The sequence below is a fragment of the Leguminivora glycinivorella genome, chromosome 1 (assembly GCF_023078275.1).
Source record: "Leguminivora glycinivorella isolate SPB_JAAS2020 chromosome 1, LegGlyc_1.1, whole genome shotgun sequence".
NCBI classification, from domain to species: domain Eukaryota; kingdom Metazoa; phylum Arthropoda; class Insecta; order Lepidoptera; family Tortricidae; genus Leguminivora; species Leguminivora glycinivorella.
Window position 1 is genome coordinate 26,153,098 of NC_062971.1, and position 17,127 is coordinate 26,170,224.

Below are 17,127 nucleotides of genomic sequence, written 5' to 3' on the forward strand. Positions count from 1 at the left end.
ATCCGTAGGTACTAGGTACCAATGGTACCATGTTAATATGAAAATAAATAACATAGGTGTTTAATATGAAGCCTAGTCGAAAATCTATAGATTTTTTAAGATACCGCTCACACCGTGGGTATGGTTCTCAGAAAGCAGGTTTAACTAGACAAGAAACGTACCTACACATAATCATTATCTAATCCCAACTAGTTCTACTCTATACTAGTAAGAGTAGTACATGTTAAGGTGGCTCGCTTTCCATACAAAAAACATCTACCATTTATTTAGTCACCGCACACTACAACTAAATAAAAATATGCGCATACATCTACTATACATTATCCGTCGTCGCGGTAGTGAATGAAATACATTGTTTCATACAGAAATCATGGACAAATCCTTGTGAATTTTTTATTAATTTTACGTAAATGTGCGTGCCAAATTTTGTGTACAGACACAGAGCCGTCATATTTCGCGCATTTTTAGTTGACATTGTCCTCAGTGACATTTGGCTCTTGACAGTAATTATTTAAAGATATTGGTTTAGTTAACTCAAGCAGACTCAGAAATAATGACGCATTTTGTCAACAAAGATACATATCGTGTATTTCGACACTGCTAATGTAAATCGAAATAGCGTCTCGGTCAAACGACCGACTATGATGCAGAAGATCGTGGGTTCGAGTCCGAAGTTTTTTTTAATCATTTGAACTTTTATGGATTTATTAAGTATTTTTTATTTTTTTAATGGAATATTTGACTATTACTATATTGCTTTCCTATTTTTTATTTTCATACAAAAATACAATACAATCCTTTATTATGCCTTTGTTGATAAAATAAAATATTACACGTCTGGTATAATACATTATACATAGGTCATAGTGTGGGCATAGTATTAGTAAAGTATTGCATTTACTGAGCTGGTTGACCTATGTTATTGTTGTGTGAATGTTTTTCTTCAACAACTAAATGGTTATATACAAGAATATGGGTAGCTTTTGCACATTGTAATTTTTCCTCAGTCACCCGTTGACCACGAACGCTGTAAAGTGTTTGAAACATCGGGATGAATTTTAAACTCATTATACGCGATTTAATCCGTTTTCATAGTTTTTATTTCATGAGTAACTATCGCGGTAACTGAAGACAATATTAACTAAATGGTTACAAATAATAATTATCATCAATATAATCTGGTCCAGGCAGGCAATTATGGTCGCGCGATAAATGATAAAACATCTGGCCGTCCCTATAATCGCACTTACTAATAGTGCGACAGGGACGGCCTGATATTTTATCGTCTATCGCGCGACCATACTACCCGTGCTGTACTAGCTTTTTTAGCGGCTTCGCTTGCGTTAGAAAGAGACAAAAGTAGCATATGTCACTCTCCATCCCTTCAACTATCTCCACTTAAAAAACATGTCAATCCGTCGCTCCGTTTGGCCGTGAAAGACGGACAAACAAACACACATTATCTTTGGTGAAATAACGAATTCTTCCACTTCAGATTATAGAGTAACCAGCTTTTCCCATTTATAATAAACTAGCTTTTGACCGCGGCTTCGCTCGCGTAAGAAAGAGACAAAAAGTAGCCTATGTCACTCTCCATCCCTTCAACTAAATCCCCTTAAATAATCACGTCAATTCGTCGCTCCGGTTTTGCCGTGAAAGACGGACAAACAAATAGACACACACCCTTTCCCATTTGTAATATTAGTATATTTAGTATGGATTTGACATTATTATTTATATTTAAATAATTATATATGTATAGCCCAATTTCGTCGGGAACAGCGTGTTATGTAATGGCGTCGTTGGTGTACAGTCGTCTGTCACGCCGTGAAGGTGCGTTCGATTCCCAGGATTCTATAAACTTTTTGTATTTTTTTGGATATAAATTTCGTATTTTTTATTGACCGAGCAAGAATGGAGAGCCGAAGGTATCAATTTTATCTTAGAGAACCTATTGATATTTTTATTGTCATTTTGATTTTCTATTTATTAAGTTGAGATATAAAACACAACTTTTAATACCCTCGCTAAATATAATATTTTATCGAAATTACTCCTTAGATAAAAAAAGTCCACTTGAGTTTTTAAAGCATTACGTTACTCAGTTAACTATTGCATTTTCATTTACTAATTTAAGATTTCAAAAGCGATTTGAATACCCTTGCTCCATCCAAAATAAACAATTAGAAAAAAAAATCATTCGGATCGTAGTTTAGAAACTAAAATTTATCTATACTTTTTGGAATTTTTTTAAATATCAGATTAGGATAATTATGTTAGAAATTCTGAGTTCGACGAACCCAAAAATTATTACCATGTAAGAGAATAGGTTTTTAATCTTTTTTGTGGAAAACGCTCAGTAACTACTGTACGAGTACATATACATTTATGTATAATAATAAAACAAAAAATAGTGTCTCATAGTGTTGTGTTCCTGCCGGTGAGTAAGGCTGCCAGAGCTCAACGAGGGTGTGGGGTGCTGACGACGGGAGGACTTACGGAACTAATTTGTTCCGTCTATTGTCCTTTGAGTCGTCGGCAACCCAAACCCTCCTTTGAACTTGTACACTCCTTTTTGCTGTGCACACGCAGGAAAGGGGAGTGTACAAGTTTCTAATGGGGCGGCAACGCGCATGCGACACTCTTTGAGTTGCAGGCGTCCATAGGTTACGGTGACCGCTTTCCATCAGGCGGACCGTATGCTTGTTTGCCACCGACGTAGTATTAAAAAAAAAAAAAAGAGAAAAAGTCCTGGATTCGAACCCAGTACTTCCATGCAAATCATGCGATGGCACGTATTTACCGCAAGGCTATTTAAACAAGCTGTCGCCGCGTGAAATTATCGACTAGAAGGGATACAAAAACACTGTTTGTATGTGTGAGTGGTACTTAAAAATACTGTAAAATAGTAAATTTATTTACATTGATGGGATTAACGTTACAATGAGAAGTTGAATGTTTGTTGTAATACGTCAATTTTAATATTAAATGTTCGCGAAGCATAATTGAAAGTATATAAATGCCTGTACGACTCCACAAAAAAAATAAGACTGGTAATTTGCAGATTAACGCCATCTAACGCAGCCTGAGCTTCGGGTAACCTAAGCGAGCCACCTTAAATTCTACCAGTACCTAGACAGAAAGTTCTTTCTAGAAAGTATACCTACGAAGTAGAATAGAATAGAATATTTTTATTGCGAGCCATGGTACACGTAGAGTTGTTACATTACATAAAAATAGAGCGGCATGGCGCCCTGAGAGGGCATTGCAAAGCAGTCTTATGTCTAGTTATCGTACAACACTTAAAACTAACAAACACTTAAAAAAACTATACTTAAAACTAGTGTTTACATACTAGCGAGTAAGTATCCTAAAAGTTATTAGGACCTCTGTCCTAATAAGTTGTGGAGTGGCCCAAAAACTATAGATCTATAATCGGTTCCCTATATTATGTATGAAATTTTCAGGAACATCTTGTTTCATAAGGTTTCATACATAATATAGGTTATGTATGAAATCTATGAAACAAGATGTTGCTGTAAATTTCTGAACCAATTACTTTGTCATTATTTATTTCTACGTTTTGCTGGAAATACAATTTATTATATTGTCGGTTATGACAAAGAATCATTTAACGTTAAGGACGAAACCTTTTGTTTCAATTCAATGTTCCTTTGTGAGCTTGTGTTTGTGTGCGTTATTAGTCACGGTACAAACTCCAGTCAATCCTGTATCAACAGTGAACACACTCAGTTTAATGATAAAAACGGTGACAGCAAGCACATCATAGATTAGGCATCGCGTTTATGAACCATGAATCTGTGTCGTAGTATAAGTACCTAAAATACTAATATTATGTAGATATTGTAGATATCCTTGCGATTGCGAACTAGGGCTCCCGGTCGCGTCCGTGTTTCGTGTACCCGTTGCCGGGTATCCGTTCCCGTGTTACACGAATCCGGATTTCTGGCCCGTTTGGAACGGGTAATTAGGGACCGTGTAATTAAGGTCCGGGTACCCGTGTAGTCCGTGCGTCCGGATCGACGGACTCTAAAAACCCGCGGGTCCGATCCGTTCTCGACCTATAGTGATGCTTGATGATCGTTCGCGTTCTTGGTTCAAGCGAATATGAGAACCAAAAATGATAAAACCTTAATAACTAAAATGAGAAAGGGACAGCGGAGCAATTGTGACTGGGGGACAAATTTTAACTACTCGATTTGTGGCCTAAATTAGAAAGCATGAAAGTTGGTATGCACATAGCTTTGACGTTCATAAGGATAAATAGAAGTAGAAACACGCTGAGGAGTCAATCTCTTCCCCCACTATTATCTCCCATTTTTAGCTTTTTAAATTTTCACGAAAACTATTAAAGGTAGGTATTAAAGGTTTTGGTATGTAAATATTACGAGTAGGTACTTACCAGAAAGATGTTTAGGAGAAGTACCATGAAATTCTCTACAATATTTCCATTTAAAGTATATTACTAACAGACGGTAGTGCTACCCCTACTCATCCCACTAGTAGTTAAACACAAATATTATGCGGGGGACTTAAGCATAATTTTAAAATGATGAGTTAAAGCTATACCTTAACAGACAGTATTGAAGGAAATTTTATGGAGAATATATTTTTCCTAAATATTGTGATTATAGCTTTCACGGTTTTCATGACAATATAAAAAAACTGAAAATAGTGATATAAAAATGAGGGAAAAGAGGGAAACATTGACACCTCGGCGTCTGCGTACTTTTATTTTTTTCTGTTAAGTGTTTGCAAGTTATCTATATACATGTCAAGTCTCATGCTTTTTGTCACACCCTATCCGACTAGCTCAAGTTAAGAACCAGGACTATGGATACATATTCACTTCAAAGTAGTTCACTCCAAAATAACAAAAAAAAAATACCATTCTTAACTAGGTATTTGTAAAACAGCGCGGCTACATCTAGAACTTTTCAAACAAAAGGTTTGTCCATGTCAAAGGGATGCCGGGTGTGAGGTTTGAGTGTCATTATTATCAGTAAAAAAAAATCACCACGGGTATTGGTTATTGTGCCGCCCACAAGTCATTATTACCTTTGTCTTCTCATGCGACGTTAATTCTACTAACTTTTTAGATAAAAACTAATAACTCGATAGTTCAAATAAATTTCCTTAATTTGAAGGATATTTATGAAATAAAATGGATTATATCGCCTATAAGTAATGAATTTACAATTAATTATGGGTGTCACCCGTTGACCACGGACGCTGTAAAGTGTTCGAAACGTCGGGGTGAATTGTAAATTCAGTATACGTGATATAATCCGTTTCCATAGTTATGTATTTATCTATTTAAGTATGTATGTATATCGTCGCTTAGCACCCATAGTACACGCTTTGCTTAGTTTGGGGCTAAGTCGATCTGTGTAATGTCCCCAATATTTATTTATTTATTTTAAAACTATGAGACATAGATATAACTATAATAAATTGCATGAGTAACTGTCGCGGTAACCGAAGACAATATTTTGAAGTATATTTGTCAACATGTGTACATATATGTAGTAAGTACCTATAGGTGGTATGGTCCCTATAGATAGTTAGTAAGGCACCATGAATATCATAAAACAATCAAGTAAGTAATAGAACTAATATAGTATTTTTCACACAAACCAATACCCTGTTTAGACTTCTATTAGTTAACCTAGAGACAAATAAAGTCCATTAAACTCTACTTTTCGCAATTGTCTTAAGCAACTTTATTGAAAAAAAAAACAGTAGACTAGTGTTCCTGGCGAATTATGGACCTATATGGAATACGTTTGTAATATTTGTATTGAATACATATCATCATAATTATTATCTAATCTGTACGAGTAGCCTATAACGTAACGGGAACAAGTGCAAAAAATATAGTTAACACGTTATTGATTCAAATAAAACGAGTATGTATAAAACTAATTCGTATTCGTTCGCTAAATTATTAAATTTCACCTATTTTTTAAATACAAACCGGCACGGCAATAAGTCGATCGGTCCGCCGGCCGCCTCGTGTGTTCAATACCCGAACGGTGCCGAAGTCCGTGCGTCCGGCCGTCCGGCCCCGAACGCCGATTCGGCACTACACGCGCGAACGGCACTACACGGGAACGGACTTCGGCGGGTTCGGGTAGTTCGGACGCTTAGCACCGCCGGGGCTAAGGGGCCGGGCGCACGGATCGGCGGGTAGTACCGAATATCCAGAGCCCTATTGCGAACCTGATTAAGATTATTTCAGTTCCGCCAACTTTCTCAACATTGCCTACCATCACGATGTCCACGATTATCCCATTATTAGGAATAATAAGAATGAAGCAGACAATTTTGTCAATGACCATCTCTGTTTTAGTTAAGCCACCGATACTATTCTTGGCATGATAGGTACCTAATGATGAAGAAAGCGTAATTTACCATTTCATATTCATGTAATTCATGTTCAACTATTCCCTGAACTATCCGCGTTTTATACATATAACGTAGTCGAATGCAGCTAATGTAAGTAGGTACTACTCGTATAACTACAAAATTGCTTTCTCATGTAAATTATTATGTATTTAGGCATACAATTTCTCCTTCTAACCTACTAGGATTGATGTCAGCATAAGTGCTCAGCATAAATATTCTGAATGTTTTGCGATGTCACGTTAGTAATTAAATACAAACTAAAAGAGTTTTTTTTTTATTAAGGAATAATATTAAACATGGGTGAATGAACTCCTCCCACATTTCTGTTCCATATACAACCTTGAATATATTTGACGACATTTTGATCCATACCTATACTTATCTATCTCTACCTATAACAATATAGCCAAATAATTAGAGATGTTGACAAATAAAATAACTACAATGCACAAGATCTCGGTTCCATACACATCAATTCCACCTGCAAGAGTCCCGTCTTATGTCTATCTCGTCAGAAACGAATGACACTGCCCCACTGCCCATATCGGCAATCGCTACAGCCTTGTGCTAGAAACGGTATATTTCGAAGGTAATTATGACATGACTTGCAGCGTCCAATTGTACATAAACGCAGGCTACAACACAGAGTAGGTCTGTACCTATTTCGTATTCTTCGGAATTCTAATGAAAATTATTATGATTTTATCGACTCAATCCAGTCCTTGAATAGGAAGGTTTTATTAGTAGTACCCTTAGCATTGATCAGAATAGAAGAATGTTCACCTAAAGGGACCTAGTGGACCTAACATTATCAGTCCTCCGAACTGAGTACAGCCCAACCCCTCAATGAATTCAAAATAGTGAATAACTGATAGGACTACTACCTTACGGCGAACGCGTAAATCTCTTATTAGCTGATTCTCGACAGCGAATTTAAAATTTAACCAATTGCGTTTAATACTGTATTAAAATTAACACCTTAAATATGAAAATCATACTCATTTCGTCCTCAGTTCTAACACATCAGCTTTCACTCAGTCTTCGTCATCACAAAGATGACAACGCGAAAGAGAAAGGCTTTTCAAATAAAGCAAATACCTACGAGTTGACACTTAAATACCGCGGGTTTTGGTAATATGCATAAAAACGGCTGAAGAGTTGAAAGAGAGGTCAATACATATCTGGTACAGCCTAGCAAAAACAATAGAAATTAAAAAGTGGCAACAACATTGTAGTGTCGTCCCATTTCTTACATTTAATTAATTTGAAAGCAATGATATTACAATGTCGTCACTTGTTAATTTCTACTCTCCATTGCCCGTTTACATTCTGTAGATACGGATATAATGGACTTAGGTACTTATTTTTATTATTTCTTCATATCAAAGATGTTACGAAAGTAACATTTCAACAGGGCCCATAGTAATTAGGATATAGATATTGATAATTATTAATCTTCAGATATGAACAGGTAGCGCTTATCATTATATCACAATTCACAATGCACGCGTTATCACATCCTTTTGCTATTATAATACGTACCTACCATTGATATAGTAAGTTCAAAATTTGTTTTACAAACCCACCATGATATCATTTATAAACGAGTTGTCCATGTCCAAAGGACAATGAGCCTTATAGAGGCTTATTCATAAAAGTCATAAAGTAAATTTTATAGTCACAGTACGTTTACTGCCATCTTATAATTTAGTCGATACTGATGATCCATACATTTTAACTGATATTTGCTAAAAATGAAAACATTAATCAATGTCACCATCTAACCGAGTAGTATGTTCCGAAAGCGAATTAAGAGTCGTGAAAAATATTGAGGCCCTAACATTCTGTAACTCTTTATACACGGCATCTATCGACCAAATCATATTTAAATAAAATAAATAAATAAATATTGGGGGACATCTTACACAGATCAACTTAGCCCCAAACTAAGCAAAGCTTGTACTATAGGTGCTAAGCGACGATATACATACTTAAATAGATAAATACATACTTATATACATAGAAAACATCCATGACTCAGGAACAAATATCTGTGCTCATCACACAAATAAATGCCCTTACCGGGATTCGAACCTGGGACCGCGGATTTATTCCGCGGTGGGATTTATTCCTAATGTGTCCGTTTTTTTCTTACATTTCATTTATTTTATTTGAAGTTATAGACATCTATACTGCCCTGCTAAGCCGAGTGGCGCTATCTCAAAACCAAATGATTTGAAACTATAATAGTACAATCAACCAATTGGAACCCTAGGTCATTGTAGAACTATGTCATTGTGACGTTATAAATAAATTGTAAGAAATCTCTTACTGCTTGTCATTTTGACATGGTTGTAAAGTGGCCTAAGGATGGCCTAAGGGTTCCATCCAATTGACAATACGTCTGTAAGCAACAAACAATAAGTTTGCTCCACAGTCCACACCCGACCTTCAAACATACCGGACATGTTCTTCAAGTAGACCGCAGTTGTAGGTAACAGCATATTACGAGCGTCATAATAAACCCTGCTCATTATATAAATGCAGATGCATCTCTATAATTGTGGATGACAATGCTGACATTAATGTTATATACGTGTAAGTAATGACATATTTAAAACGCAGCAACCAATTGTTATCTCTAATAGGTACGTATTAATTAATTTATAATAATTACTTAATTAATTAGCCAACATCAATAATATCACCTTCACATGCTCATTACGAAATGTACCTTAACGCAATAAGCAGTCTAATCACTACATAGTATAAAACAAAGTCGCTTTCTCTGTCCCTATGTCCCTATGTATGCTTAAATCTTTAAAACTACGCAACGGATTTTGATGCGGTTTTTTTTAATAGATAAGAGTGATTGTAGAGGAAGGTTTACATGTAGGTATAGTACCCGTGCGAAGCCGGGGCGGGTCGCTAGTAGTAGCTAATAAATACCAATCATGGGCATTTTCATTATTTGGGACTCCCTAATTAGCGTAAGTTGTTAACAAAAATTAATTCACTGTCAGTTTTGTGACGATAATTATTAAGCATGAAATTTCAATAAAAATATTGTTTTTGTGTTAGTTATTAATAGTTACATAAACTTTAAGCGATAATCTACACTGAGATTGTGAAAAAAGTACATTTTTAGACAGATTATGCTTAATTGTCGTCACAAAACTGACAGCGAGTTAATTTTTGTTAACAACTTACGCTAATTGGGGGGACCCAAATTCTAAAAATGCCCACATTCACACAATAATATTTATTAATGTAAAATATAACACAACACAACCTCAAAAGCGTCCTTGCAAGTGCAATAAGATCCTTTCCATTTGAAATTCCAACAGAAATTCAGATAAAAAGTTGCATTTTGCACATGAATCATGAAATCCTCTTCTGTATTGGACAGCCACGTATTTAAATGTGTGCCTCAAAACAAATGATACAATATACTGGATCATGATCATATGGATTACCTTTTGAATAGTTTTGACTAGCCTTGCCTATGCAAATGTTATTTTAAACGTCAAACTTCGAGGGAATTATAACCAATGCACCGCCTGCCTGCCTATCCTGTTAAGTCTAGCTCTGTCATGTCATGGCGGCTGGCCTGATTCTAAGAACGATGATAGTGGCAGCAGAGAGCCACAATTCGAAATTTGTGACTGATATTTCCTCCTTAGTCTACTACCTCAAGTCCAAACAGGAGTTGTCAAATATTAAAGAAATCTCCGGGCACCATCTCGGCAACTCAAATGCTCGCCGGAAAGCCGGTTGCGTGGGCGCAACTACCGTTTCCTCAGCTATTAAAACAATTGGTACATAGAGGCAACCCGCATGACCGCTCATTTTACAACTGCCCAGTCCCATCCGAGGTTGTCTAGGCGTGATCATCAATGTACCATGAATCATATACGTTGCGTTAATAAAATAATAAGCATGGTGTTTTCGTACTCGTGTGTAGGTACATGCTTATTAGCTCATATACGAGTATATTAACATACACCGTGAGCCTGAATAAACCGAAAGATTTTAACGGTGTATTCCTGACCACATTTAGAGACTAGAATGTCATTAAACTTTTTTGGATATCGCCTAGTTTCGGAATTATTAGTATTATTACCAACTGAAAAACAGCCTTTAAACTACAAAAGGCCTTTTTAACGGCATCAAAGACCGTATACACGGATACAGTCTAAGAAAAAAACGTACCTCAAAGCCCTAGAGAAAAAGGTACGGTTGCCTAGATGCCGTTATACCTTTGGGGAACGCTCGGCTTGATGGCGCTAATATTAATATTTGACATTTTAACACATATCAAGCTAACAATATGGGCCAAATTGTCAACACTGAGGTTCAAAAGTTTTAAGCTTGTGTCGAGAGATGGCAGTCTATGCACTGTGATTACATATTTTACTTTGACAGTAACTCTCTATAATACTTGATCCTCTTTGACGGCGTTGATGCCATTATGGAGAATAGAATCTCATTATCCTCATTGATAGATGTCGAAAAGTGATAAGTATAACCTTTAAAAGATAAGGTTTTTTAGAAAAAAAACGTTATAATATAACTCATTTTAAGTGCCAGTTTTATGAATAATATTTACTTTTTATGAGAAATTCAAAAATAGTTAAATAAAAATGTTTTGTCCAAAAATGACAATAGTCGTATGTGGCTAAAATCTTTCGGGTTATTTAGGCGCACGGTGTATAACGCATTAAACGTTATCAAATATATATTTTTTAATCAGGTCTAAGTAGAAATTAAACATATGTTCCTTATAGTCAATCATAAGCCTGTTGAGTCCTAGTAGGATAAATACAAATCCCAGATCAGTGGCCCGTTTCTCAAAAGGTACAAAGCCTTGTATTACAAGTGTGTTTCCATGACAACCCATACGATTTGACAGTTCGCGCACTTGTAATAAAAGGCTTGTACCTTTCGAGAAACTGGCCCCAGGTGCTTTGATTTTTACTATGCTAGCAATAACTCCTACTACGTGCTGACTCATATTATCAGTTTCACATGACTAAAACTTGTAGTACCTATGTGATAAGATTGTGAAAACTCTTTATAGGATATGGTTTTGCGCACCAAAATAAATGGATGAGTTCCGATTGATTAAGTTTTGAAGGAGGAAAGATTCAAGAGCGGAACCTGGATTTTAAAGATTTTTTTGAAATATCTTTTGACTGGGTTGTTCTTAATGGACAATTTTTATCGATAAATCTAGTTAATAACACTTTTATATTTAACTAAAATCCCCAAGTTGAAAGGGGGGCTGGCTCCTTTCCATTTTAGCATTTTCGCTACCGTATCCTCTTAACACTATAACCACAGAATATATAATAGTACAAGTACAGAAGGCCCACTGCTTTGAAGTTCACGAAATGCCGCCTTTTTAAATACCTACAAAATGATTACAAAGAAACGAGCCGCACGTGCGCAGGGTCGGACGCTAGGGTTGCCTATGTATTAAAAAAAAATTAATACTCAGATAAAATGTTATGCTATTATATTCAAGTCTTGGGTACTTTCTAGGTATATACAGTATTTATATATTTTTGTTTAAATCCCAACGTCACAAGCCTGATTGAACGTTTCCGTGGGCCATAAATGACATAATCAATAGTAGATCTGTCTAAGATTGTCCTATTTTATTCATAATGTTTGTTTAACTAAGCGTTATTAGCCATTCCACACGCGAATATCGCATATGAACCTTTAAAAAAACTCGCGACGTATAGTAACAATAGAAAGTGCGAACAAGCGTTACGTGAGAATGCGAGCCACCCCTGATTAGGCCGCGAACTCGTGGCCGCCCGCATGTACTTGTAGCGCGGCGATGGAATCGCGGAGTGAGCCGCCCCTGCTATAACACAGTTTCGAATGTCAAATTCGTTACGAATCAGTCCTTAAGTAGTTAGAATCAGAATCAGAATCAGAATCAGAATGCTTTATTTGTAAAACATAGGTACATAATTAGGTCTTAGGTCTATGAATGGTCTGAACAAACTATGTTTTGCCGGTTGGCATACAAATGTCAAAAAGGACGAGAGGCACGAGAGCAAATGAATAATATAAAATTAATAAATTACAATTAGTCAGAATTAGTTGAAGGTACATGTAGTCCAATTAATTTATAAGTGTAAATCCTTCTAATTCATTCATGAAACCATACAATGGCAGGTCATATCCATATCGTTCACACAATTAAACGATCGTTTGGAATTATAAATTTGTCTTCACTGCTCATGAATAATTGAATTGTGTCGAACAAGATGGCGACATAAATGAAGGCGACGCTATTTCAATAGACATCTCGAACACATCTTTAGGTCTGTAACCACGCACCTTTTGACACCCAATCACATTAAGATCACAGGTACTAATTTGCTCGTGCATAAATGATCACATGCAATTATGAAAATGCAATTATACACGTGCATATGTCTTTTGACCAATTAGGGGGTAATTGCAAAGAACAGCCATGATGCTTGCACATGAAACTTCTATTACGGAGGGACAGGAAAACTATTGTAGCGTTAATTGGCAACTTGCGTGATATCCAAGCCTGTCAACGTCGAACCTTGGACTACCGCGGAATGAGGATATCTCCGAGAATGACATATTGATGGAAAAAAAAATCAAGTATTGAAGGACCACAGATGTTGTAAGTACCTTAGTACTATTAAATAAATAAAAATGATAATGAATAATGAGACGGTTTTTAACGCGTTTTATTATTTTTTGCATTTTAAACAGCGAAAATATATTTTCACCACACCAACTGGTAAAGATCAATTTTGCTATTCGGAAACGGATAGCAAAATTTCATTTTATCCACAAGAGTGCAAAGTAATTTCATACAAATTTTAACTTGATGTCTTTGGCTGGCTAGTAGAATTTACTTATAAATGACGATTTTGAATCATACATCCATAAATATTATAAATGATTTATACATTGATGAATTGAAAGTGATTCAATTTTTTGTTTTTCTAACAGTTAGTATTTACATTGTTTGATTCAATTTGATGTTTTACAGTTAGTACTTTGTTCGTGTTGGTGTGGTGAAAATTTTGTGTTTCACTCGGTGGCAAACTGGCAAAATTTGTTTAACCTTCGTGCCTTTGAAACCCTCGAAACGCTCAAGATTCCACTTTTTGAACCACTCGCTACGCTCGCGGTTCAATATTGGAATCTTTCACTTGCTCGGTTATCAATATTGGCACGTGCGGTTAAACAACGACTTTGCCCCCTTGTAAAAAAAATACTATTTGTGTACGTTAATTTAATTAACATTAACACTAACATAAATAGAAAATACTTAGCTACTTAAAATTTGACGATGAACGATTTTATTGATCTCCTAACAACATGAAGCGGCAAAAATGTAGAAGGCCAACTGACCTGACTCGCACACGGAAACTACAAAAACAAAAATAAACAGTTATTACACGATTACCTTGAATGATAATGGATTTCGAGATGATTTTGACCAGTTAAATAGATATACCTATTACCCATTATTATACTTAATTATGTATGCTTTGTCATTCAGCATTTTTGTTGCCAGGCTCTATGAAGTAATTCTTAAGGAAGGTTTAGTTTATGCTGTCTAAATCTCTCAAATTCAACAATTAACATTTTCAAGTAAATAGTTCTCAAGTTATCCACCATCGAAAAAGGCCAATAACCTTGGTAACCCTGCATTTTGAACATAAAGAAAGATTTATTTGAATATTGGTCATGAATAAGTATAGAAAATATATGCATGACAAAGATAATACAATTAAGCAATAACGTAATCTAATCAAAATTTACAACCAATATCACAACCGCGATTGTCAGGGAGATTAATTTCACGCAACTTAGTCTTTAATCCTGTACTCTTCACGTATACAATTTACCCTTGGCCTGTTATCGATTCAGGACTTCGAAACATTCCTTGATCAGATAACAAGAATATTTTACTACAGTTTTTCTCCCCTTGGCTAAATACCTGGACGAGTGGAAGAACAGGAAAGAGTAATTGCCCGCAGTGGAACAGACACTTGTAACCATCAGGTATGCATCTATAAATTTCCCAGTACAAATGGAACAACGCATCACTACACAAGGATCGTTATCGCGCTCAGAAATACGAAACGACTTAAGAAGGCCAGACCAATAATTAAACTAATGATTCTAATGATATCGGTGTCGCCGTCGTTACGGTACCCATTATCGGGTGTTCTAATAATGGGACCAATTTAGGTTTACGCGTCCAAGTACCTAAGGGCTACATAGTTGCACGTAGCATTTCTCATTAGTGACGTTGTAACGGCATTTTGCCATATGCTAATGTGTTTGGTTGGTTGTTATTGAAGAAAGTGCGGGCTTGCAACTAGACACTATTTTAATGGAGCGAAGGTTCAATAACAAACTTTTTTGGTTTTTGTATATACACAAAAATAGCATGATCGTGATATGAGATATGAATGAAAGGACTAATTTAGACGTCTTCGAAATGTACGTAACCTTTGGATAAAATTAGAAACACGTGTTACGTTATATGAGTTGACACAGTACGAGTATGTTCCTATACTTACAAATCTTTTCTTACCTATATACGAGTGGATATCTAAAATCTAGCCCTGGATTTAGAAATAACTAAATTATAGAGAGGGCTCTTCATATTTGCATACTGCATTGTAATTGTAACTGTTAGACGAAGATTTCATTTTATTGTAGAAACGTGTCTTCTAAAGAGCTATTCTAGCAGGTAGGTGTTATTTACAAAAACTTTTTTCGCGTACGCAAAGGTTTACCATTAAAGGTAGTCAACAAAATGTGCAACGAGTGCATTGAACCAGCTAGAAATCGACCGTAAACTCCTTCTGAATGTCATTGGAGGTCCGAGACTAAGGTCATATCGATCTACAAAATATAAGGTATCCAGACGATTCTGCAAGCAAGTGGCTACATAATCTGGCGCCAATCATGTGCTAGCCCTGCTGCAAGGAGCCGAAAACTTTTACGTAGTCAACGATTAGTCTAATTTGAATTAATTGACGTCAAACCTTAAAATCAACTGAATAAAACAAAACACGCATCGTTTAATTGCCGCTTGCTACTAGTTGACCGTGAGCAGTGATAACTACTGAACGAGGAAAATCTTTGTAATCATAGTTATTTTAACTTGTCGCTCTAGTTTTTCTAGGATCACACAAAGTAAGGTATACCTAAGTCTATGACGGTACTCAAATATTATTTTATTACATACGTACATTTCGGTAATATAATACACAGTATTGTTTTAGATAATATAGGTAAGGCTAATAAAAGTGGTACAGTTAGCCAAGAAAGTTGTTTACCACTTTTCGACCCTATGTGTTTAAAAATAGAGTAGAGTAAACCACTTTTTTGGCTGACTGTACCTACTGGAGAAAATGTTAGCTGAGCAACAGTTAGCCTATTTGACTTTTCCAGAGATACATATATCTACGATGGAAATTATTATTTACGATGGAATTTAAATGCGGTTGAGTGTTATTGTTTCCAGCATACTACATAATAAATCTAGGAATGTTATAAAAAAATGACTTACTGCTCTTTCTTCCCTCCTGGACCCTGTAAGTGAGGTCCTCAAAGGCCAAGTCCACCGGCGGCCGCTTCGGCAAGTGTGTGAGGGTCTTGTGCTGCAGCGGCGTGATGGCCACCTTCAGGCTGCCCTTCCTGTCGGAGATAATAGGTACAGTCTCCGGGCCCGCCACGCATAACTCTTTGTCCACTTTCATCTTGATGCACTATAAACAACTGGCAACTTTAACGCATGCCTACGTGACAAAGACGAGTAGATAGTTCCGTTCCGTGGGGCGTACGGCCTCCACCGCGCGCGAGCACTGACTGAATGCATGTCAGACGGACAAAGCAACGCTGTGACGTTCAAGTGATTATACGAGTTTTGAACTTTGCGCTCTGCTGTTGGAAATAAATAAATCCACATGTCAAAAACATTAAGTACCTACGTATTAATTATTAAAAGTATAAAAACATTTTTATTGCTTTGTACAGGCTTTTATAAAGCGTCGGTGCCGTGGGTAGCTAATAAGGATACGGCCCGCCCGGTAGTAAGCAGTCAGCCTATGGACGCCTCCAACGCCCAAGATGTTGAATGCGCAATGTGTTGATTTAATTCAGGCTATCCTAGTTGGGGTTTGTTTTTTTGTTTTTCCCCATTTCAAGATTTTCAAAGCATTTAGAATAGGTTCCATCCCTACATAATTATTTTTCTATAACCTTTTAACGGACAAGACTCAAAAAAATCGTGAATTCAAACCTCATCGCCATTCTGTAGTCCTAAAAATTCTAAACGGGAAAAAAATACAAAAAGATAGTAATACAGGGTGGTCTTTGTGGAGACCAGTGCCCTATAAAGGGTGTTAGTGGCAGTGCAATAAAAATCTATTCTGTCATATCACGACTGGTCTGGCCTAGCGCGTAGTGACCTTGCCTGCTACGCCGCGGTCCCGGGTTAGATTCCCGGTAAGGGCATTTATTTGTGTGATGAGTGCAGATATTTCTTCCTGAGTCATGGTTGTTTTCAGCAACCAGATCCACCTATCACTTAAAGTTACCTTACCCTACCCTATAAGGTCATTCAATACCTCAAACAGTTTTATCAAAAAACATTTTTTTTAAACTCTTGCA

The 17,127-nt window shown here is 36.3% G+C and overlaps 1 protein-coding gene across 2 annotated transcripts in view; it reads right to left on the reverse strand.

The window, feature by feature from the left end:
• LOC125226023 (ATP-binding cassette subfamily G member 4) overlaps positions 1–17,127 on the reverse strand; it is a 39,369-nt gene that overhangs the window by 20,355 nt on the left and 1,887 nt on the right. The window contains exon 2 of one of the 2 annotated variants that reach the window (XM_048129852.1): positions 16,025–16,152. In XM_048129852.1, the coding sequence (XP_047985809.1) occupies positions 16,025–16,152 (128 nt within the window). Of the gene's footprint in view, positions 1–16,024; positions 16,331–17,127 lie in introns of those variants that run through there. The other variant, XM_048129843.1, reaches the window with a different exon arrangement.